Source organism: Epinephelus lanceolatus, chromosome 16, assembly GCF_041903045.1.
Source record: "Epinephelus lanceolatus isolate andai-2023 chromosome 16, ASM4190304v1, whole genome shotgun sequence".
Taxonomy (NCBI): Eukaryota; Metazoa; Chordata; class Actinopteri; order Perciformes; family Serranidae; genus Epinephelus; species Epinephelus lanceolatus.
The window spans coordinates 38,314,272-38,338,079 of record NC_135749.1 but is presented as its reverse complement, the minus strand read 5'-3'; the positions used below and the strand labels follow the sequence as shown (position 1 = coordinate 38,338,079).

The window sequence follows — 23,808 nt, the reverse complement described above, 5'->3', positions numbered from 1 at the left end:
TAGTTGTAACACCACATTACAACTAAACCTGTTATGTGGAAATTTTATTAAGCCTAGCCAACACTTGCTGGGAGTTGGTTACATAGTTCAAAATGGTGCTACGTTTTAGGCAAGAAGGCAATGATTAAAATAATAAATGGCTTGATTCAATGACTTACATAGACAGCTCAAGTATGACAAAGACATTTACTTAAATCGTCCAAAAACACTGTTTTTGGACAGCTAGACCAGGGCGTAACAGTTATTGAACTCTACTGAAACACGTCCAATTTCTGTGGAATCTCGTAGGTCACTGTTTGGTGGTATTGTGGTCAACTTGCCAACTCTTGCTAAACTTGTTTACTTTAGGTTAGTGGTGCGTGCATATATAGCCAAAAACCTTAGTGTCCTCCTGTTTACAAAAGTCCTGTGTCTGCTTTCAGCAGGCCAAAGAGGAGAGAACTGTTGCTCATTGTTTAATGCAGCAGGGATTTGAGAAAGAGCAGAGGACCGGTAGGTAGCTCCTGCTACAGCAGTGGCCCTCCTTGCTGGGGGTTCCAGGACAAAGTAAGGAAGGGTCACATGCCACAGGGAACAATGGTGACTGAAGAATGGCTTCACAGGGAGGGTCTCATGGTGTGATCCATTTGCACTTGGAAGTCGGAATTTCCAAGTTCCCAGTCAGACATTTCAACTAGAAGGCCCCCTTAAGTCAGATTTCCAACTCAGAAAGTTGGAGGAACCTCACATACCCCAACCTCAAAATCCAATATGGCGGCTCCATGCATTAACAGTAGTCAAAGCTGTAGACCCTTTTACTGTTAGTAAGCAGTATGAGGTTTTTTTTGGTGGGCCGGACTTAGCTAGAGGCAAAACAATTCTCCACAGACATTAGCTAGTACTTGCTAGCAAGTTCTGATGGGGTGTTTTAGACAACAGAGGAAGATGATACAAGTGGTGCATTCAGAAATACTCATTCAGAGTGTCAGAGCACACTGGCTCAAACTGGACCGTTCATAAATTCAGAGTGGAGTGAATGTGTGAATAACTTAACAGCTGGTTAATTCATGTAGAAATATAACACTCTGTTTCTTCGACCAACAGGGCTCTCATTTTAGTGTAGAGCATCAGACTGAATTTACCAATGCACCATGTCAGGTCACTCACTCTGCGGGGCCGCACATGTTACTTGAATAAGTAAACACTGACCAACGTGACCAGACAGGGCAACCTGTATGCTCTCACTCAGTGGATGGATGATGTCACAGGAAGCTTGTGGTTGATTACTATTACTATCTTACAAAGGAGGACGACACTTGAACGGTTTCCTCCAGTTTGTTTTTCTGTTGAAGCTAACGTTAGCTAATGTGCTAAAAAGTTAGTGTTACAGAGAAATCCAATATTCCTCTTAATACCTCCTCAGTTTCTGATGAGGTGAACATGATAACCTTTAATACACATAACGTTATTCATCCTTAACACAGCAAATACTTTCTCCCTAACCTGATATGAAGTCTGCGCTGCACATGCGAGTATTTTTGATGATCGCCTTCGTCCAGTCCTTTTATCTAATTGCATTTATCCATACTTGTCTTTGTTTTGTTGATGGACAGTGGTGGCTGGTTTTGAGCCATGACTCCTTCTATTCTGGCTCCCAATAACACAGCAAGACCACATTTTAAGACTCCTATGTAGCCTACAGCCCTGTGGTGGAGAGGCAGGTTTTGCCTCCAGCTAATAAAATTACGTCATTGTGACGTCAGTTCTATAAGGGTCTATTGTGTCTCATTTAACCCTATGGGCCCTAGGCGTTTTTGGGGTATTTTTACTGCCTTTATTTTTAAGATCATGTCACAGTCATTATAAAGGCTACATAGACATGCTATATCTTGTTATTTTCAGGACAATCTGGGCTAACCAGATTTGCCATCATTTCATGTCCTTCTATGTGCCTGTATTTTATATTAATTTTTATATCAATGAAAAAAACAAATCTGTGTTACTAAATTCTTACATTTTTACATGTATGATAGCAAGTTGGAAGTTGACAAATTCTGCCATATATGAAGAGGGGGAAATTCCATTGACTCATTCACAAGTCAAAAATGTGTTTTATCTGAAAGAAACATGCAATATTTACATCTAAGATAACAGAAAAATAGTCAACCAAGTGCAATGATGTCCTCCAAGATAATATTTGCCACTTTGTTTGCAGTAAACAAAGTTTGTTGTTGTTTTTCAGTTTCAGTTATATATTGGGGGGACATTTTGGGCATTGGGGGGGGGGGGGGGGGGGGGGGGCATGTCCCCCCTCAATGTATATGGTGACTACAGCCCTGTCATGCATGCATAATTAGGCTACAGTTGTCTGGGTGTGCAAAGGTGAAGTATGCTGGTCTTGTCATACAAAGTTTGATGAGTGTCAACTGAACAATATGGAGATATTTGCATCTTGAAAGCCAGACTACAAATGTGGATAGACAGGGAGAAACACACGCAAGCCTAAGACGTGGTAAGATACGATATTCCTCACTATATGAAGTGACTGATAACAAGATGGATTGTAAAGAAATTCGTCAGGTTTTTATTTTGAGAACAAAAGATTTCAGCTGCCATTTTGAGTGGGCTGAGGTCACAGAAAATGCCTTTACAGTTTCCATTTATAGTTACACAGATAAAACAAATCATCTGCGGAGTGATCCCAACAGAATGGTAAACACACAGTTTCACTGGAACTACTTAGTAGGTGTCGGTTATCAGGAATTAACCTTGCAGCTAATCAGAATCAAGTATGCACCCAGACCATGGTGTAACTACAGATAAATCTAATTTCCTACATTAACTAATGAGGGCAGACAGCCCTCTGGAGGCCTGCTCATGCAGCTCTTAAATGAACCATGATAATTAGGGGCTGGGCAGCCTAAGCTGCCAGGACCCTGTTGTTATCCTGCATGTTCTTCTTCTTTCTTATTCTTCTGAGGAAATCCTACTTCCCATGTGCGAAAAATCAACAAATTTTGCACAAAGGTCCAGTCCCATGCCAGATTGCCTCAGCTGCAAAAACAGGCCAATAGTCCTGATGGTGGTGCTACAGCAAGCCTCTAAAGTTCAAAATTTTGAAAATTTCACAACAAATCAACCATATATGCCCCAATACTGACGAAACTTTTGTATGTTTAAACCTCTTGCAAATTATGAAGTCCATCACTCTGTTTTTTTTTCAAAAACTGTAAAACTTATTAAACCTATCTCCTCCCACAATTTTTGCTCAATTGACATCAAACTTGCTACAGAGCATCTTCAGACTGTCCTACACAAACGATCCACACAGATTTTTGATTTATCGAAAATTGAGCCTACAGTGCATCAAAATGTTTGACTGTAAACGGTATTGTAAACATATACTTGCAAATTCTTGCTAAATACATTTTCAATGCTCATTATAAAAATTGACAAAATTTTGGAGTCATGGTAGATGAATATCAGAATTTTATCTCAAAAACTGAATTTTTTACAGCATTTTGAATTTTGCTCTCATGCGAACAATTGGAGTCAATGCATAAATGGCATTTTTAAACATCAGTTTTTCACTTATGGAGCCAATAAATCATTGTTAAAAACAAATTACCAACATCTCCATGCTGTCTAGATGCAATTTGTGTATTTTCGGATTTTTGTCTTAATAACTGAATTTTTGACAGCCGTTTGAAATCTGCCTTTACACACTAACAGCTGCTGTCTTGGACACAGGTGACTGGCTTAGTCAATTTGTGAAGCTTCATGAGGCATTTCCGTTTGCCAATTAGCTCAGTGAGATAGAGGATGATTCTTGGTGTTGAAGATTATGAGTTCAAGCCTCAGCTCATGCAACATTTCCATATGAGAAATTTACCCAAACTTTTCATAAAGGTCCAGTCCCATGCCAGATGTCCTCAACTGGAAACACAAGACAATAGTCCTGATGGTGGCGCTACAGCAAGCCTTTAAATTCCAAAACTTTGAAAATTCATAACAAATCAACCATATGTGCTACAGCTTTGGAACTTTCACTTTGAAATTTGCTTTTCCATGGCATGGATGGCTACTGTCTGGCACCCTGATGTTTGGCTTAGTCAATTTGTGAAGCCACACATGAACTGTCACTTGCCAATTAGCTCAGTGAGATAGAAGACGGACCTCAGTCTCAGAGGATGTGAGTTCAAGCCTCAGCTAAGGCAGAACGGACATTCTAATGTGAAAGTCCTATGTTCAGGCATCATGCTATGTGGATTAGAGACTACCAAGGTTAAAATAATTATGATCCAGGCAGTTTCGTGGAGAGACAAATACTCTTTATCAACACTTTCCCCTGTTATCCCTTGTCTCTTTTCCCTGTTTATTTGGCTTAGCTATCAGTCAATATGCAGAGTCTATCCAATAGCTACTTTTACATTTTAAAAAATGTTTTCATCTTTGCCACCATGGATAATGTTTAGCTTTAAGCTAGATCAGGGCAGTTGATCATAATTGCTAGTAGTTAATGTTATTCTTACTTTCTTGTTCTTGAGTTTTTTCTTTCCTTTGTATATTATGAGTCTGATCACTTCAGCCACTCATCCACAAATTGAAGGGCATGCCATAATTATATGATGTAACTTCTATGTTGTGATATGCTTTGTTTTAGTGTGTGTGTTGCTCAGAATTGCCTAATTTTGCCTAAAATTGCCCGGCCCCGACCATTGCTGCGCAGTAGCTATAATTCATTCTAACATTCAGATATTTAAAGCAACCACAAACTTTCTACATTACATACAAACTTTACTTTCTTTAGTCAGCAGTCTATTACTGTTGATTTCCATCCAACAGTTTTCTGATTCGTCGAGGTGGTCTGACCGGGTCGTGGGACACGAGTGTGATGTGCTCATTTTTGAATGTAAACAGAGTGAATCAAAGGGTCAATCAGAGTTCAATAACACACTGAGCACAAACACTTTGGACCAGCTCAGCGTGGATGGGGGGCTTTGGGTGAATAAAAAATAAGAGAACTTCAACTAATGGAACTCTTAAAACCTGCCTCTCCACCACAGGGCTGTAGGCTTCAAAATAGTCTTAAACTGTGGTCTTGCTGTGTTATTCGGAGCCAGAATACAGAATTCATGGCTCAAAACCAGGCTCCACTGCCCATCAACAAAAACAAAGACATTTATGGTTAAATGTGATAAGACGAAAGGACTGGACGGAGGCGTCATCAAAAATGCTCGTACGTGCAGCACACAGTTTATATCAGGTTAGGGAAAAGGTATTTGCAGTTGTAGGGATGAATAACGTTATGTGTATGAAGGGTTATCATGTCCACCTCATCAGAAATTGGGGAGGTATTGAGAGGAATATTGGATTTCACTAACACTAAAACTTTTTAGCACATTAGCTAATGCTTCAAATTGGAGGAAACTGTTCAGGTGTCGTCCTCCCTTGCAGGATTGGCAGAGTAATCAATCACAAAGCTTCATCATCCATCCACTGACTGAGAGCGTACGGACCGGCCAGTCTGGTCACTTGCAGTCTCGGAGAGTGAGAGACCTGACATGGTGTGTTCATAAATTCAGACTGATGCTCTACACTAAAATGAGAGCCCTGTTGATCAAAGAAAGAAAGAAAGAGTGTCCAGAGTGCATTCTGCCACTCTGAGAGTGCAGTGCTCTGGATAACCGAACGGTACATTCAGACAGCGTTAAGAGTTTAAGAATTTATGAATGGTCCAGTTTGTGCCACAGTGCACTTCAACACTCAGAATGAGTATTTCTGAATGTACCACTCACATCAACTTCCTCCATTGTCTAAAACAAGCCAATAGAGCTTGAGAATCCTAGAATAGCGAGGAAATGACCACCCCCCTACTCCTCCAATGAGTGGCCAACCCATTCTCATTCCAAAGTCAACATGTATCACCACTTTGCAGATGCCTTTATTACTATTATTACAGTATACAAGTATCCTTCTGCATCTGCCGTTGACATTCCAGGACACCACAACAAATGCCAGGACATCGAGAAAAGCATGTGGTTAGGTTAAAAAAAAATAATCATGGTTTGGCTCTACATTCATACGGGAAGCAAACAAAGGCCTCCTGGATGAAAGTCTTGGGTTTATTGGACCCATTCTGACATCAGAATGAGAACAGACTGGAGGGGCTAGTACTCGTTGCCTTCAAAGGTTGGATTGGTTAGGTTTAGGCAAGAGGATAGGGGTTGGTTAGGGTTAGGCTAAGGATGTCAGTGTAAGCCTATCAGAGGCAGAGTGAAGGCCAAAATACACCCTGCCCCCATTATTTTTAATGTACAACCCCCCCACCAGCGGTGGCTAAATGTGCTTCAGTGCTCCTGGATGCGCTGCCTTGTGGCACTTCACACCACTGTCCTATTTCCAGCCTCGCCGCCCCCTGAATTAAATGCATTTTTCCCCCCACTCGCTCTCTGCTTGTACATACCAGCACCTGTAGCAGCTCTTTTTCTCTGCTCCCGTGGCAGCTTGACTCCTCTCCTCATCATGGATGTATAAAGAGAACACTGTAGCTGTTTTGTTTCATGTGTGATGAAGAATTGATGAAGAGACTCATTGTTGAGTCAGAAATATCCTGAGCTAAACAACCCACAATCCTAACAGCATTAAGACAAAGGCTAAAAAGATTGCCTCTCCAGATGAAATATTAAGTGTGCTCGCACGTGATCTTAAGCTAATGCCAAGGTGGGGGAAGTACAGATCTTTCAGTAAAAGTAGTAAGAACTTTGAGTGGTCGTCTGTTGACGAGCTGCAGCGCGACGCATCCAGTGAGGGGCGGGACTTGACATGAGGTGTCACATGACGTGCTGCACCTCAATGGTTCCGGTCTGTTTTCATTCCTTCACTATCCCAGGATTCGCAAATTGGCTTCCAGTCAGAGTTCTGCATCAGGTCCCTTTTTTTTGCTAATGACTTTGTACGTTTTGTGGCCAGAGCCGTATCAGGGCTCAGAATTAAGTTTGGTTAGTTACTTTGAAGTTACTTCAATTATAAGGCTCACTTAAACCATCAAAAGGCCACAGATCCCAAAATGATACAGGTGACGGTCAAATAATGGTCAAAGACAAAGGGCTTCCCCCAAGATTACAATCTTTATTGCACTAAGCAGCACATTTAAAATAAACCAAACTTTAATTAATCTAAACAGTTTAAAATACAGGCAGGAGCACTACAGGACGGCTTGGCATAGCCGTAGTCGGGGAGGGGAAAGTTAAATGGGGACAGAGTACTCACCACGCTCCCTGCCCAACACATGCACACACACACACAACAAAATAACCAAACTACAAGGGAAAACTATAAAGTGTGAAGGACGTTCAAAATTACCACTACACGCACACACATTTAACGGGATGTGAAGCTGGAGTGAGAAACTCTGAACACCAATCCGTCCACCGTCCAGGCGGCGACGCTATCACCAGTCCTGCAGCACTCATGCAAAGAAAAAGACAAACAAGAAATGTATTAAAAACACATAGAACTGCTGCAATAATCTATTAAAAGTCTCTTGGGGGAAATCAATCAAGGCCCCAGAGGACTAACAAAAGGACAAAAGAAATTAACAGAAGCCACCTAATATAATAAAAGGCAAAATAATGCTGAAATAATTCAAAAAATAGAACTACTGGATCAACAATGAAAAAAACTAAATGAGCAAAGCAAAATAAAATAAACAAAACAATGCAAACAAAACAGTGGCAGTCTAATAAATGAAAGAAAACAAGTTAAATGAATGACCATTCTGCCAAAAAAGTAATTCATGTGAACAAAGAGTTGGCATTTTACCTCTTCTGACAATACCCTACATGGGATTCACATGCGGGAGCAGGGGGGTAGCCAGGGAACAGGACCTAAGGTGTACCAGACAGAGTAAGGCACACATACACACTCATAAAACATTACAAACATTTACACAGGTAAAATCAACCCCTTACCACAGCACATGTGGCAATCTGTCACACAAAGGACCAAGGAGGAGAAGCATCAGCAGCAAAGGGAAAGCCGACACCTTGTCTGCCAGCTTATATCACTTTGTGAATGATTAGTGGGAGGAGCTGACTGCTGTCAAACCCTACGGTGGCCCGGAAGGGACATTCACTACCGGTCACAGTTTGGTTTGGGTAGGATTTCCATGGGCCTGTTTCAGAAGTTGAACCCATGAAGACCTCAGCTGGCAGTACACAGGGCGAGACAGCTGATTAAGTGTGGAGGTGCCAAACCATTCAGAACTGTAAACTGCTGATGAAATTATAAAATGGGTTTTACGAGATAAAGAAAGTGACCGCAAATCTGCTAAAATTAGTGTGATTTGATGAAGAGCTGCATTTTGTAGAATGAGGAATCCTGTAGAGCTAAAACATGTTAGCAGGGACCTTTTCTTCTTTTAACCTTTTACACACAAACACAGCAAACTGAGCGTAAACAGAGCGAATCAAAGGTTCATTCAAAGTTGAATAACACACTGAGTACACACACACTTTGGACTGGCTCAGGGTCCTGGGGGGGCTCAGGGGTGGTTATAAACCAACCTGGTTCGCTCCTCTCACTGTGCTGTCCTGACACATCACAGAACAGAAGGTGTTTGATTTGTGTCTCAGAACAGGATGAGTGTTGTGAAGCAAGGAACGCTGCTGCTGCTGCTGGCGGTGATCGGCACCAATGCAGACCACGATGACTGTCATGGTCTGAACACAAAGCTGCCAGCAACAGACCTGCATAAGGTGAGTCTGAGACCAGACGTCCATCACTTCTGAGGTGAGTGAGCTTTTCATACTCACACCATTCATTTTTTAAATTCAGTTGAACTTTATACAAGTTCATTTAACCTTTGGTATGTCCTGTCAGCCTGGTCTGCCAGCAGGTATGTTTACATTAATATGCAGAGGTGGGGGAGAGGTACTCAGATCCTTTACTTAGGTAAAAGTAGAAATGGCATTCTAAAAATACTCCAGTAAATGAATTCAAAATGTCACTGAAATAAAAGTACAGAAATATTTAAAATAGAAGTACTCATTATCAGAGTTGGGTATAACACATTACAAAGTAACGTGTTAGAGTACTTGAGTAATCAAATACTTGAGTACATTTTCAAACAAGCCATCAGTTACTTCCGTTACTTGTAGAACACGGGTCCTACAGCTCCGAAACAGCAACGACTGTCTTTTGGCTCTAATAACGGAGATAACGTTAAACCTATCAGTCCAAAAGAAGTCATGAAGCTTGTGGCTCGCTACGTGGTAGAAGAAATGCTGCAGTTGTCTACGGTGGAGTCTACAAACAGGTGGAGTAGGACTCGCTGACAGACAGGTCAGACTCAGGACTTGCATTATGCCTGGTACACACTACACGACTTTTCTGCCCGTTCTGAAAGTCACTATGTCACATTACACGATTGTGGAGTCATAAAATCATGCCGTGTCTTGGCCGACAGAAATGACACACTACATGATGGTACACACCAGTTATCCCCGGTCGTCTTTCACGGCATGTGTGATGTCATCGGGGTATTCTTGTCCTATTTTTATTACTTTTACTATTATTTGAGTCACTGTGTCTGTTCATGTGCCAGCCGACATGTTGTTGTAGTAATGTAAAAAGCGCAACCAGGTGGCAGAGCTCCATTTGAAGTACCGTACACAAACATTCAAGCTACTGTATCCGCCACAAGTTCCTACAAATGTTTCACAATAAAAGGCTATTTAGAAAATGGAGGGATTCTCTCAGCCAAGGTTATAAGGGGCTTTTAATTTGAAGGAAAATCAGGAAGTGTTGAGTTTGAAATGATGACACGATATGTTAACTTTATAAAGACAACAGGAGCGGATAAAAAGTAAATATATAAACACACAGAGGGATTAATAAATAACGGACCATCTATAATGTAGTCTGTTTCAAATGAAGCTGGGAGCCTCTGCAGTTGTGGTGAGTAAAAGCCCCGCCGCTATTTGTTAATGTTATTACTTTATGTCCGACCGTGAGGATGTAACATTGTTTGCTAGCTTGATGCTAATGACAGTAACGTTAACTCAGCGGGTTGACAAAGTGCCTCTGCTGTTTCACACCATCATTTCCCCCTTTACTCTGTGTGGTAACATCCCTAGAGGAAATATTAAAAATGCTGGGGTGTTGTTGTCATACAGTTGACTACAGCAGCAGATCGTTCTGTGTTTCTACTGGTCAAAGTGATGGCTGTGACGGGAGAATTGGATCTCAGTGAAGGGTAAGCGGTCCATAACTTTAATTTTGGAGAGAAAAAAATGTAGGCTTAGCGCCCTGTGGTCCATTGCCCAATAGGAAATGTAGAATACTCAAAAGTACTTTAAAAGTGCTTGAGTTACTTTTCTCAGGGAGTAATGTTGGAAGTACTTTTAAAGTAATTGAGTTACTTTTCTCAGGGAGTCAAGGTGGAAGTACTTTAAAAGTACTTGAGTTACTTTATTCAAGGAGTAACGCAGTAAAGTAACTGGTTACTTTAAAAAAAAGTAACCCAGTAAAGTACTTTGATTACTTTTAAAGTAGCCCTTACCCAATTCTGCTCATTATGCAGAATGTCTCCTTTCACGGTGTTTTATTATTTTAATCTGTTTTTATCACTAACGAATTCATGTAAGAGCATTCTAATGTTGTAGCTCATGGAGCCAGTTTTAGATAGTTTGTATACGACTAGGTAGATTAGTACTATAGTACTGCGTTATATCATATAAACGTATTTTTTTGCTGTTTGTTTGTTTTTAGGCAAAAATAACTATTTTGTAGTTTTGTATTCATGTGTATTTATGTAAAATAGCGTACGTCTTGGGACACGTGAAATTTCAGTAAATATTATGATGATAAAGTGTAATCAAATCAAATCAAACTTATGCCGGCTTCACACTTCACTATATCAGCCCGATTATAGCCCGATGCAGTGCTCAGATTGTGAACAACAACATGTTGAGTATCATAGTAGATGACAACAGATGTAGCGTCTGGGATGCCTCACGACGCCCCGACAGACGGTCTAGCATGTTGATTTTCTTTTAGTCATTCACGATTTCTTCCGTCACAGCCGTCAGTTTGACGAAAATAAGACAAGCATAACCCAATGACATCACACGTGTCGTGAAAGACGACCAGCGATGATTGGTCATGGACCATCATGTAGTCAGTCTGTCATGTCTGTCAGCCAAGTCATGTCACAATTTTATAACTCTACAATCACCTAATCTGACACAGTGACTGCTGGAACAGACAAAAATGTTGGGAAGTGTGAACCCCGTATTAAGCAGTCAAATAAATCTAGCGCAGTAAAAATGACAATATTTCCCTCTGAGATGTAGAGGAGTATAAAGAAGCAAAAAAATCGGAATAGCCTACTTAAAGCACAAGTATAACAAAGTTGAACTTAAAGAATACTTCACTGAGTTTCTCTGGCTCTCAGGCTGTTGCTCAAATTATAGGCTGTACTTCCGCATTTTGGTATTGCCCGCCACCCATATCACCACTGCGGACACAAAAGATGCGTTCCGAATCGTTTACTCGTCTTTTTACTTTCAGTAGGTACTGCAGCTGCCCTTAAAAAGTACGTACTGCTGCGTGCAGTATGCACAAAATTGGGATGTACTATTCTCTCATAACATTACACCCTGAACTTTGACCCTCTTGCTCATATATTTCTTACTTTGAAGATGAAACAAAATGTTGTTCACCGAGTTTGCAAGACAGAGGTCAACCCAGAGAGATCTGCTTTTGTTGTTACTTTGCGATGTATGTAGATTAACTTTTAAGTTATAACTGTATCATTTCTATTCAACTGGTCATCAGTTACTCGAATTAACCATCAGCCATCATTGCAACTTCTGACAGCTGTCACAGTCACAAGTGCACGTCACAAACTGAGTGAGCCGCCTGTTAATGATGCTGTCGGCAAAGCAGTAATGAAGTGGCTAATGGGCATGTAGCTACTTCCATGTTTCAAATGATGTTTCAAACACATATGTGTCATGTCTGTAGTTGACGAATGAAGGTGAGTTTACATATCACCTTGGGTTCATCCTTCACCTTCTCAAAATGATCCCACACTTTGGATTTCCTGCTCGACATGTTATTAACTAGCCTGTGGAATAACCACAGGTACCAGCCCTGGAAATTAGGGGCTGTACACATGCAGCGTCTTTAACTGCCTGGAAAATGCGAGGTCAGGCGCTGGGTACTACTCTTGTGCCTTTTTTTTTGTCAGCGGCAGATTTCATCTGAGGTTGCTAAGCAACCTTAACAAGCATCATATAGCCTGTTTACCTGAAATCCATCCAGAGAGCAGAGCTGATCTTCTTCCAGGCACTGTTCATAAGTGTGTAGACCTGTCGACTGTGGGACAGATGTAAAGCCCTGGGTAGCCCTGCACTAATATGATCAGCTGTTCAATATTTATCAGACTGAATATTTACAGAAGAAGGGAAAGATATTTGTCGGCTGTGATTGGTTTGTAACTCGACTCCTGTCTGACTGCTGAGCGTGGCCTCTTCCTGTGTCTTTCCTTTCAAATTAAATTCCCACATGGTCCAGTCATATAGGTTTGGATTTATTTTGACAAAGTGCAGCTCCTAGAGTTTCATGTTTGTTTGTTTGTTTGTTTTTATCTGGGGGGTTCTGCATCTAAGCGACCAATGAAATCTTGCTGACCTTTCTGGTCGACTAAAGTTTGGTTGACTTTTAGGGGTCAGCCCTACTGCATTTCACATACTATGTATTGAGACATATTAGGCCTACATCTTTTTCTGGTGTACTATATAGTCTGGTAGCATAGGGATTGGAATGCACAAAAAGACCTATAGATGCAGATGAAGAGACAGAGCCACCTCTTTCTCTGAAATCCCATCAAACGGTAAAACCATGTGGTGCAAATATAAATCAAGATTATGTTACTGCACTGCCTTTTCCTCACCTACAGTGTTTTAAGAAATGTACTCTAGTTCCCTGTTTAGCTGTAATAATGGGACTTTGTGAACAGGAAGTGGGCATCATACTGTTTCCTGAAATAAATATAAATCAAGATTGTGTTATTGAGTTGCATATTTCCCACCTCAAATGTTTTCAGAAACATGTGTCAGCTTACTGTTTAATTGTAATACTAGATCATTTGTTACCAGCAGGCCAAACAGATGTGTTTGCATTACGTCACCCACCAGCGGGATTGTTTATTGGTCTGCTGCGGGGCAGTGCATTCTGGTAGCTGTAGGTTTTCTCCCTCTTGACGAAAAGCATCCAGCTCCAGTTTAAAAAGCATTTGTGTCTTTTTACTGCAGAGACAGCCCAGTTTTATTGAAAGGCCATCTTTAAAGCAGTGAAGTACCCCTTTAAGTACAGTAGTTGAGTAAATGTAAATGTTGAATATAACAGATGTGTCCTCAGTGCCCTTGGTGGTAGCTTTAGCTTTATCTGACTCTGTCCTCCTCCTCCTCCTCCTGCAGATTGTTGGGGACTGGGTTCTGGTCTGGTCCGTCTCCGACCATCAAGAAGGCTGGGACCTGCTTCCAAACGTCACCAGCTCCCATGCTGAGTTCCGACTCCTCCCTGACAACCACACCTACATGTTCAACGAGAGGAACGTGTACATGTGAGTGTTTACATTAGAGATGGTTACAAAATTTAGAGCGTGATTGTGCAGTTATTTTGTTGTGTCTTTATGTTTTGTTATCTAACTTGTTCGTGTCGTTTCCAGTGACAAGTTGTGTGCTAACTACATCATCAACATGTCGACAGAAGGCTCTGACGACCACATGCTGCACAATCGCGGGGCCAGTGAGTTGCATTTACACACACACACACATTTGTCTGTCCAGGTCCCTCACTGACATCATTTTTTTTTAAATTTAATTCTATATACTTTTTTTTTTTTTTTTAAGATATTTTTTGGGAGCATTTTCAGCCTTTAATGGATAGGACAGACAAGTGTGAAAGGGGGAGAGAGAGAGAGGGAGTGACATGCAGCAAAGGGCCACAGGCTGGAGTCGAACCCGGGCTGCTGCGGCAACAGCCCTGTACATGGGGTGCCTGCTCTAGCACTAAGTCACCGACACCCCACTATATACGTGATGTCAGAGTGGGGCTGCCCATGACAGGCGCCTGGAGTGGTTTGGGGGGTTCAGTGCCTTGCTCAAGGGTGCCTCGGCAGTGCCCAGGAGGTGAACTGGCACCTCTCCAGCTACCAGTCCACGCTCCATATTTGGTCCAGATGGGGACTTGAACAGGCAAGCCTCTGGTTCCCAACCCTAATCCCCAAGTCCCTATGGACTGAGCTACTTCCGCCCCCCATAATGTAGTATGGTAAAGGAGTATAGTAGGGCCTATAGTATGAGTGTGGTCTGGGTGAGTACTCACTTCTGACTGGTTGCAGGGTGTCCATTAATTCCTGATGATAGACAACTAAGTGGGATTTAAACTTCTTTGTCGTATCGATGTTGTAGCCACCCCATAGGCTCTGCATAGACATGTACTCTACGCCATAGCCTAATGTGCATCTTCCCAGAAATGTGACTACATGTCGTGGCAACACAGACGTCCTGTCTATTTTGTTTCCCTCTGTGGAAACAAAGCTTTTATTTACTTTAATCTCACAGATGAGAAACAATAAATCATGAAGGGCTTCATATGAGTAGAGAAAAAAAAACTCTATTGGCCACTAATTTATGCAATGTAAAATATCAAAGGCTCATGCTAATAACGTTAGCATGTTGTATATGCTTAATTATTCAACTCTGCAATGTACTTCAGTATACTAATTTATTCTTACCAACACCTCTTGAATGTATATTCATTTAACATGTAAAGCACATAATTCTACATTTTCTTACTATTATTTTATTCTTTTTCTTATTTATATTCAATTGATGTATGTATTGTATTGAACACCGCAGCATAGTACATATTTTATTTTATTTTCTGCAACATAACATTCTAGTTTATACAGTGTAACATAGCACACTGCACATTTGTTTAACTTTATACACTTTACAGACCCAGCACACTGAACATATTTATATACTTAATATTTTGCATTTAAGTGTTAAATATTTCAGCGTACTGCACATTTTGTTTTTATTTCTATTTTATTTACTTTATATTTACATGTATCTTACTTCATACCCTTATTCTTACTTTCTTGTAATCTTCTATGCTTTACATTGGAGCAAATGTAATGAATCACAATTTTCCCTTGGGGATCAATAAAGTATTTCTGATTCTGAAAATGGAGCCAAATTTTGTAACGTTAACCTTTGTTAAATGTTGCTGTTGTTCCTGGCTTTATGAGTAGAGAAAAACTCGCCAGTTGCTAGGCTAATTTATGTGATGTAAAATGACAGGGTTACACTAATAACGTGAACATGTTGCGTTTGTGGGGAAAATGTGTCCAGGAAAAGAATCTTGGGAGTTGTAATGAAGCCAATTTGTGTGCCTGTGTTTAATATTGTCTCTGTAACACCAGTTTATGTCTGGGTGTGTTTTGAATCAATCAAACTTTACAGGACTTCACAGAAAATCAACAGACCTATATTTGGGACAGGCCTTTAATTCCTTTCACACAAAACTGTTGCTCAGCAAAGATGGGAAATACAATCAAAATGTTTATTCAAACCAGTATGAAAATCACTTGTCCAAATATGAGGCTTCAGATAATACAGTATATCAGTTAATAATCATTCATTTGATTTAGCTCAGACAGACGGAGCATTTACTTGTTTTATTGAGACTAGGCTTCTAATTGAAGTTTTACAACATTTTATAATATATTAAATGCATAACAATGATTGTACAGAACAACTTATTAACTGTACAACTAGCCCAAATACTGACCACAATAACTGCAGGACATTTGTGTAAAAAAGAAAAGAAAAAAAAGAAAAAGAAAGGAAGACTTTTGAGCAGGTTATTTACTATAAATATTCATCAGAGTTCCCCTGATATTTTAGTAATGTTTAATACAATTTTCTGTCAATATTGGGTTTTTTTTGTTTTTGTTATTGTTCTTTTGGTTTTTCTTGAATAGTCATACAAACTTAATGCGCTTTCTTCTTCAGTGTTTTCTTCTGCCTGACTGTATATTTTGTGTACTTTTCTAATGCAGGACGAGGCTGTTCAGTGAAGGCTCTGTAAATATAACTTGTGTTCAGGTCTTCACTGTGTCATTATCCTGTGAGATTATATCTTGAATAATAATTAGGGCTGTCAGGCGATTAAAAAAATAATTTGATTAATTACTGTACGTGCTCTGTGATTAAGTAATCTAAATTAATTGCATATATCAAGTTTTGCTGTGAAAGTATTAAAAAAATCTATTTAAATGAATTTTGGCAGATATGTCGTAGTAAAGCTGCTGGAATTTGGATACAGTTGTCCCCCTGTCCTCTACCGTCTAAAGTGGTCTACAGTCCATTTTATAAGGGAGTTAGTGAGCCGGTCACAGGTAAACTGACTCAGTTTAAATTCCTGGTTGAGTGTGGCTTGACAAGGCTGGCTGCTAGCACTAGCATCAGAGGCTGTGCTAGCTTGGACTTCCAGGTTCGCTGCTAAGTTCTTTGTGTTGAGGTGATAGTTCAGGCTTGAAGTTCTCAGATAGTACAAAAATTCCTTACTGCAGAAACTGCAGAGAACACTGCTCCTATCAACAGTTCCATTTTGGCATTTTTTTCTAAATGTAAACAGGGCCAAGCGTCGTCGTCTGCCTCCATCATGTAACAAAGCCACTGTGGCCTTCAATGACACACCGGGTCAAAGGGCACCATGGAGTGCCATTAATCAGCATAATGCGTTATTTTTTTCTGTGATTAAATAATTGAAAATTTACGCATTATTAAGACAGCCCTAATAATAACATAAACTTAAGAAATTAGTTTTCTTCACAGAAATGAATGGCATGGGGATGTACTGTAGGCCAACTGTGTATTTCTAAATAAAGTTTTCTTCACCCCTTAAAATCAAGAAGGCCTCACAACCCCTCGTGAAGCTCTGGTGACCCCTAGTGGGGACCCCCACTAGAAAATTGTTTTATCAGTGAATCTTTCAAGTTGCAATGGAGCCAATTTGTTTATCGGTGTTTGATATTGTCACCATTAATCCATGTTTAATGTGTGTTTTGAATCAACTAAACTTGACAGCACTTCAAAGAAACTCCACTGCCAACTCTACAGCATAAGTATAAATGCTCACAACAACATAGGCCACGTGCGTAGGCTCTGCATAGAGCTGACGCACAAGTATATATCAGCCTGAAGTAGTTTCAGTTAAACTGTTGCTGCTGTTGCTGCAATGTCTCTTCTTCTTGCTGTTACTGTATCACTGTTGTTGTTGTTGTTGTTGTTACGGTGGTGATGTGTGTTGTGTTTGTGTGTGTTAGCGGTGGAGAGGAACGGCATTGTTGAGCTGTACAATGAGTCAGGCCATGTGGATTTCTATGAGAGCTGCCCCGACTGTCTGGTGATGGTCTATTTTAGCCCTAGAGGCCGATACCTGATGAGCTACAGTAAACTCACCACACACACACACACACACGTCCATATTACTATCTTCATATTCAGAAACATAAAGAAATACTTCAACATTTTGGAAAACAAATTCATGTGAGAGGATGTGTTTCAGGGAGGGATGGGCATCATCGGGATGTTGAGGTGTTGAACGCAGCGCATGACAATCACAAGAAACAGGCTGAGTGTCTGGGATTCCCTCATGACAAACCGTTCAGCTATGACGGAGTTGCAGGTCAGTTTCTGTGTGTGGTCTGCATGTTTTTAATCCGACAGATAGCTTCAGTAAAAACTGCAAATAAATAGATGAAATAACAGATACATTTAAATGATTTATCTTCTCGTCTCCTTGCAGATTTTTGTCATAAGAAATCGTCTCCAGATGTGGAGGTTGACCACCATGACAAGGCTGAACAGCATGAGAAGGTTGAACCAACTGTGAAGGCTGCAGAGTCCTGAGTGACAAACATTGGAGAGGCAATATATCAGACATATCTTCCACCAATAGAATAAAATCAAGTACTAAAACCTGGATGTGTGTTTTTGCTTTTTTTTGGGGGGGGGGGTGGTACAGTTACAGCTCTACTAAGCCATTTATTTGGACTCGGGTCCTTGTCCCAGTTTACAAGCACTGGAGGGGAATCAACACATTGACCGAAGTGTGTCCGACTCCACTACGATAGGTGGTGAAATATCCCATTTCAGCTTCTTTCAGCTTGATAGTATTGGACCTTTTTCCAGTTGACCTATAGACCCTTTTTGTGTTTGTAAACAGTGTTGATGTATTTTGTGGGTGGAGCCGAACTCGTGGCAGAAAGGGACAGTAGTGGTGTAGGCTTAGGTGTGAGCACCAAATAAAACATAAAAAGCACTCTCATATTTATATTTCTTAACCAATTGCAATGAGTCGTTTTTATATCCATGACTTCATGATTTTCATGTAGTGGAAAAAAATAGTTTTGTCTCCAGTAAATTAGAATCCGGATATTTAGGCTAATTACTGCTGCTCAATACTCAGTGGAGGAGTGTGTGTTTGGCTTATTTGAATTACTTTATTATTTACATGGTGAGAGATGAATGATTATAAGAGCTGTAAAAACTCAAGTTCTATTTCATATCAGGTCAACACGCCACCGTATGGGTCACTCTCTCCGAGGGTGAGCTGTTTCAGGAGACAATGTAGCAAATTAATCACATTAACACCTCCGCCCTGCGGGTGCAATCAGAGCCTATATATACAGCTGTGTGATCGCCTGTTCAGTTTCTTTTTCTCCTCCTGGAGCGCGAGTATGGTTTTCAGATTGAGACATGTTATGTCAAACTATCCATAGCGATACTTATACGCCTTCTTCCTTCAGGAACAGCTTGTTGCTGCAGTAAGGAAGAGTGCGCGGATCATCGGATCGTTTTTGGACTTGTATTTATTGTGTGGCGCTGCAGGGAGCCTCTTCCCTCCGTGAGGGAAAACGCTACCTCACTCACCAGGGGCCTCATTTATAAAGCTTGCTTACGCACAAAACCAGGCTTGGAAGTGCGTACGCAACTTCTTACGCAAGAATTGGGATTTATAAAAAAAAGACTAGCATAGGAATGTGCGTAACTTTAAGCAAACTACAGACCTTGCTTAAGCACATTTTGGAGACAATTGTGACAAGGTGAGAACGATTGGTTAATGGAAAGAGCGCATATAAATAGCCATTCAGTGGCAGTCGTGCGCAATAAGGCACAATGGATGCACTTGCACTTCTCGAAGACCATGCCAATGGACGGATCCGACTGGAGAGGGTATTCCGAGATCGGGAAGATTTCCTGGTTCATGATGATGACTGGCTAATAAGCCGTTTCAGACTACCTAGAGCCTTGCTCTTGGATCTGATTGCTGAATTGAGTCCAATTTTAGAGCGACCAACCCACCGGAACCGCGCCATACCGGCACACATTAAAGTGCTGACAGCGTTGGGTTTCCTAGCAACGGGCTCGTTCCAGAGGGAATTATCCGACAGGTATGCCTATTTCTTTTATTGTCTATTGATATAAATTCAATTTATAGATTTCTGTTCTATTCAGGAAATAGAAATTAATAATAAATCCTGTGCGAATAGGTCTGGGATATCACAGCCATCCCTCAGTGCTGCACTGCCAGCTGTTTTGGATGGGATAATCCAAATGACCAGTCGCTACATCAGGTTTCCCTACACTGTTGTTGAACAGGCCAACAGCAAAAGGCAATTTGCAGCAATGTCCAGTTTCCCTAATGTAATCGGCGCAATTGACTGTACCCACATTGCTATAAGAGCCCCCAGCGAGAACGAATTTGTATATGTGAACCGAAAAAATGTGCACACCATAAATGTACAAATAATTTGTGACCCCTCAATGGTGTTGACAAATTTAGTGGCACGGTGGCCTGGTTCAACACATGATTCATTCATTTTGGCGCACAGCGGTGTAGGGAACAGACTGCAGGCAGGTGCTGGTCGTGATGGTTGGCTCCTCGGTAAGTATTACATTCTCACATAATGCAACTGTACTTGTTCTGTTGGGTAAATTCTTTTCTCTATTTGGCCCATTCTGTTGCTGCCACTGTCACTGAGTGGCGCTCGTGGAATGTTTTGTAATTCGAGTCTGCTTCTTAATTACTCTGGTTATACCTTGCAGGTGACAGCGGCTACCCACTGAGGCGGTGGCTCCTCACACCATTTCCAAACCCGCAGAGTGCAGAGGAACGGCGCTTCAACATAGCGCATGGCCGTGCACGTTCCGTTGTGGAGCGCGCCATCGGCCTGCTAAAAAATAGATGGAGGTGCTTATATTGCCTCAGGTGGCAGGCTGCTCTACCACCCCAGAAAAGTGTGCAAAATTATAAGAGCGTGTGGAGTACTGCACAATTTGGCACTGAGGGATGCAATCCCTCTCCCACCTGACCTCCCCCCCCCCCGCAACACGTAGACCCCGACCCACAGCCACCTCCCCAACATGAGGAACATCAGCATGGAGCAAGGCTACGTGAGGAAGTGATGCGGCGTGTGTAAAAAGGCAAGTGCGCTTCACTTTTGTAACTGTTTTATTGCGTCAGTTGCAGATGAAATCAGTTCACACATATTCTGCATGACCATGCGTATTTGTGTTAGTTCATCCCTGACTTCACGGATGGCACTGATGGTTTCCCGCTGTGTTTCCAGGACGCGATCGGTGAGAACCCGGCCACCTCCGCGCACTCTGGATCCGCTGGGCGCTTTGGGTACAGACGGGTCCGTGCCAGACGTGCTGGGAATCTCCTCCACCACCTGTTCCTCCTCCTCCTCGCCCACTGCTACCACCTGTAACGTGACTGAGGACACAAGTCACATTTATTGCCACATGTCTGTACAAACATTTGATTGAATAAACATATGAAATTGTAACCTACCACTCTCCTCTTGAGCAAAATCTGTGTCCCCCTCCCTCTCTGACACAACACCAGACATGCTGGCTGGTCCGAGAATGGAAGCCACTTTGGTGTGAAGTGGTGTAGGTTCTTCCATGGTACGGCCGCCACCTGTGTAAAACTACTTTTTCTGCTCAGTCAAGAGTCACAAAGGGGTGGCGGCAACATCACAGAAAATGAACCTTGCAAGCATGATTAAGTAGTGTTACATTTTTCATTCATAAAACCACATTGCAGCTATTGGGTGCCGTTAGATTTAACATTTCGATGTAGCTATATTTAGGACTTATTCACAACATTTAATCTGAAATGTGACCAACAGTTTTCACTTTGAATATTTTGATTTAGCAGATTCCGATTTTTTTATTGCCTAGTTTACAAATGTAGACTACATGTGCAAGAGAACAAATTCCACATGCATTTATCAGATTTTGTTTAAAGATAAATGTGCCTAAATCCTTTTTGTGTTTTTACAATGCTGCTTCAGAACTTTCACCACATGTGCATGTTTCATGTGTTTTCTGGACCCACCTGTAGCCGCCACGCTCCGGCGGTGCAAAGCCACTTTTTTTTTTTGCCTCCACCTTTAAATCCGACCACTTCTTTTTTATTTCGGCGACACTGCGCTCTGTGCCAGCCGCGCTTACTGCCGTGGCCACAGCGTGCCATTCAGTGGCTTTTCGTTTGTTGGTAATGCCACTTGAATGGCCGCCGAATAAAGTTTCCCATCTCGCTGACACCTCATCCACAAGCACCTCGATCTCTGTCTCAGAAAAGTTTCTCTTTCTTCTGGTTGCTGCCATGATTCAGCGTGAAATGCCGTGGATCCATCATGCCTATTTATATGCAAAACACATTCATGAGGTAATTTGCATGACCATACATGGTGAATTGTGGGTGTGGAGAGGGAGGGACATGAATCAAATCCTGCTGCGCAACTTTCCGGTTGGACTGTGATTTATAAAGGGAAAGTGCTTGCAGGTGTGCGTAGGCATGGTTTTATAAATCCGACTTCTTTTTTTCTTTTCAGCTTTTCAGCGTAGGTAAACTTTTAGTATGGATCCTACGCCAGGTTTTATAAATGAGGCCCCAGGTGAGTAGAAAGAGAGACAGAGAGAGAGAGAGAGAGAAAAAAGACTTACTTTTTCGACCCGAGAGGAGCCGCTGCGGCCGCGAGGTCGTACGCTGCCTGAGGTTTTATCCACACCTGTATTTTCCTCCGAGTGACTGTCTTGGCATGCCAGACCATGTCACAGGGCGGCGATGGCAACATTTTCCCCCCTCCCTCAGTTCCCCCTGGCCAAGGCGGTCAGCAGGCAGAGGATGAGCTGGAAACAGAGGCCGCGCACAGCTCGCTGCTGGTGGAAAGACGGCGCGCGCGGAAGAGGAAACGCCCGGAGGCGGAGTTTGGGCAGCTGCAGGTGCAGGCAATAGGCTCGTTCGAGATGAACTGCGCCTCGCCTGAAAAGTAGACGAGAGCAGGCGGCCACAGCTGGGGGCGGTGACAAAAAGCTGCAGTGAAGTCGGACAGTTTCCCGACAGTTTCCAGCAGCCTTCAGTCCATGCAGGAAGTCACAGACACACTTACATCCTGTCTGGAATGATGTCAATTCATTAAAAAAGTGATCAGGCCCATATATCGTTTGTTTTCACCATCAGTCACACAACATGTTTTCTGTTCACAGAATAAACCTTCAGATCAGACAAATACAATCTTAATCTCTAAAATACAACAAAAATGAGTAGTTTATCTAAAACGTCATCTTGTTGAGTCGACATTTAAACCAATCAGCTGTTAGATCAGGTGAGAGCCAGGCGGTGCAGTCGGTGGAGAGCAACTGCAGCGCCTGGCTCTAAAAACTGCAGCCGCCTCGCTCTCGCGGTTTTATCGCCGTCCACTTTTGTAATACGTCAAAGCAAGTCGGGATGAAGTCGGACACAAAACTAACCGGCATGCATTGTCCGCCGATCGCCGGTGATCGAATCTGCACAGGACTGGCTCATCTCGAATGAACCTAATGCAAGATACCCTGCAGGAGCTTGTTCATGCTCAGCGCCCTTTGGGCTGCATGACGTGAGCAGGCCAGTTTTGGATTTGAAAATAAGGGAAATTTTCCAGCGCCCGCTGCAAGCCGTCCCACCACCCAAACCAAGCTCCAGTATCCCTTACATTTTAAGACAGGTGTACAGGAAATCTAAAATAACCACTTGTCAACCAAACCCGCTGTCGACACTAACCTTGTGACAATGCCACCCAGGCTACTGCAGGTGGCAGTTCTCGCGAGGCTAGTGACAGAGTTCAGTTTGGAGAGGCAAAGGAATGGTTTTTTTTTGTTGTTTCTTTTTTAATTATATTATAATACGGGAGATTTACGGGAAAATACTAATATGGGAGGACGGCGGGAAAGAAGGGTAAAATACGGTAGTTTCCCAGCCAAAACGGGAGACTTGACAGCTATGGGCCAGCCCCTGAGGTCTGGGATAAGGATCCAGATGTGCTTTCTGTTGCAGCCTCTGACAATCTGGACTACCTGCATGACCCCCAGTCCGAGGAGGATGTCCAGTCACTCTCTGATTTGGGGGATGGTTCTTCGCAGGCTTTGGAGCCTGAGCCGATGGACCCTTCTGATAGGGCTATGGTTGTGAGAGCAGCAGCACGCTTCCAGCTGGTCTGCCAAGCTCCTCTTCCAGCTGCTTCAGTGTTTGACAGGGGCACACGCCGACGCAGGTCAGATGGGCTCCCTGTCCTCCCTGATTTTGTGACTGAACTACAGTCCTCGTGGAGGGCTCCTAGTTCTGCAGCCCTTCCGAGGACCCAGCTGGCCAACATTGCAGGGGCGGAAACATATGGGGTGGCCACGGCCC

The 23,808-nt window shown here is 42.2% G+C and overlaps 2 protein-coding genes across 2 annotated transcripts; one reads left to right on the top strand and one right to left on the bottom strand.

Moving 5' to 3' along the window:
• Nucleotides 1-8,511: 8,511 nt before the first annotated feature.
• On the top strand, nt 8,512-18,048 carry LOC117263737 (saxitoxin and tetrodotoxin-binding protein 1-like). Its single transcript, XM_033637357.2, has 6 exons — nt 8,512-8,738; nt 13,467-13,612; nt 13,718-13,797; nt 17,390-17,515; nt 17,632-17,751; nt 17,872-18,048. The coding sequence occupies exons 1-6, from the start codon at nt 8,622-8,624 to the stop codon at nt 17,973-17,975; spliced, it is 693 nt and encodes a 230-aa protein (XP_033493248.1). The 5' UTR covers nt 8,512-8,621; the 3' UTR covers nt 17,976-18,048.
• Nucleotides 18,049-20,559: 2,511 nt separating this feature from the next.
• LOC144467452 (uncharacterized) lies at nt 20,560-21,245 on the bottom strand. Its single transcript, XM_078176089.1, has 2 exons — nt 20,926-21,245; nt 20,560-20,847 (listed from the first exon to the last, which is right to left on the bottom strand). Exons 1-2 carry the CDS (start codon nt 21,038-21,040, stop codon nt 20,564-20,566), a joined length of 399 nt encoding a protein of 132 aa, XP_078032215.1. The 5' UTR covers nt 21,041-21,245; the 3' UTR covers nt 20,560-20,563.
• Nucleotides 21,246-23,808: the final 2,563 nt, after the last annotated feature.

Bases quoted from the DNA above. Each gene is read 5' to 3' on its own strand.
- LOC144467452 (XM_078176089.1), bottom strand. From the start codon at position 21,040: ATGGAAGAACCTACACCACTTCACACCAAAGTGGCTTCCATTCTCGGA. The intron at 20,848-20,925 runs GTAGGTTACAAT...TTGTGTCCTCAG, and splicing joins TTTTGCTCAAGAGGAGAGTG to TCACGTTACAGGTGGTAGCA.
- LOC117263737 (XM_033637357.2), top strand. From the start codon at position 8,622: ATGAGTGTTGTGAAGCAAGGAACGCTGCTGCTGCTGCTGGCGGTGATC. The intron at 13,798-17,389 runs GTGAGTTGCATT...TGTGTGTGTTAG, and splicing joins GCTGCACAATCGCGGGGCCA to CGGTGGAGAGGAACGGCATT. The intron at 17,516-17,631 runs GTAAACTCACCA...GATGTGTTTCAG, and splicing joins CCGATACCTGATGAGCTACA to GGAGGGATGGGCATCATCGG.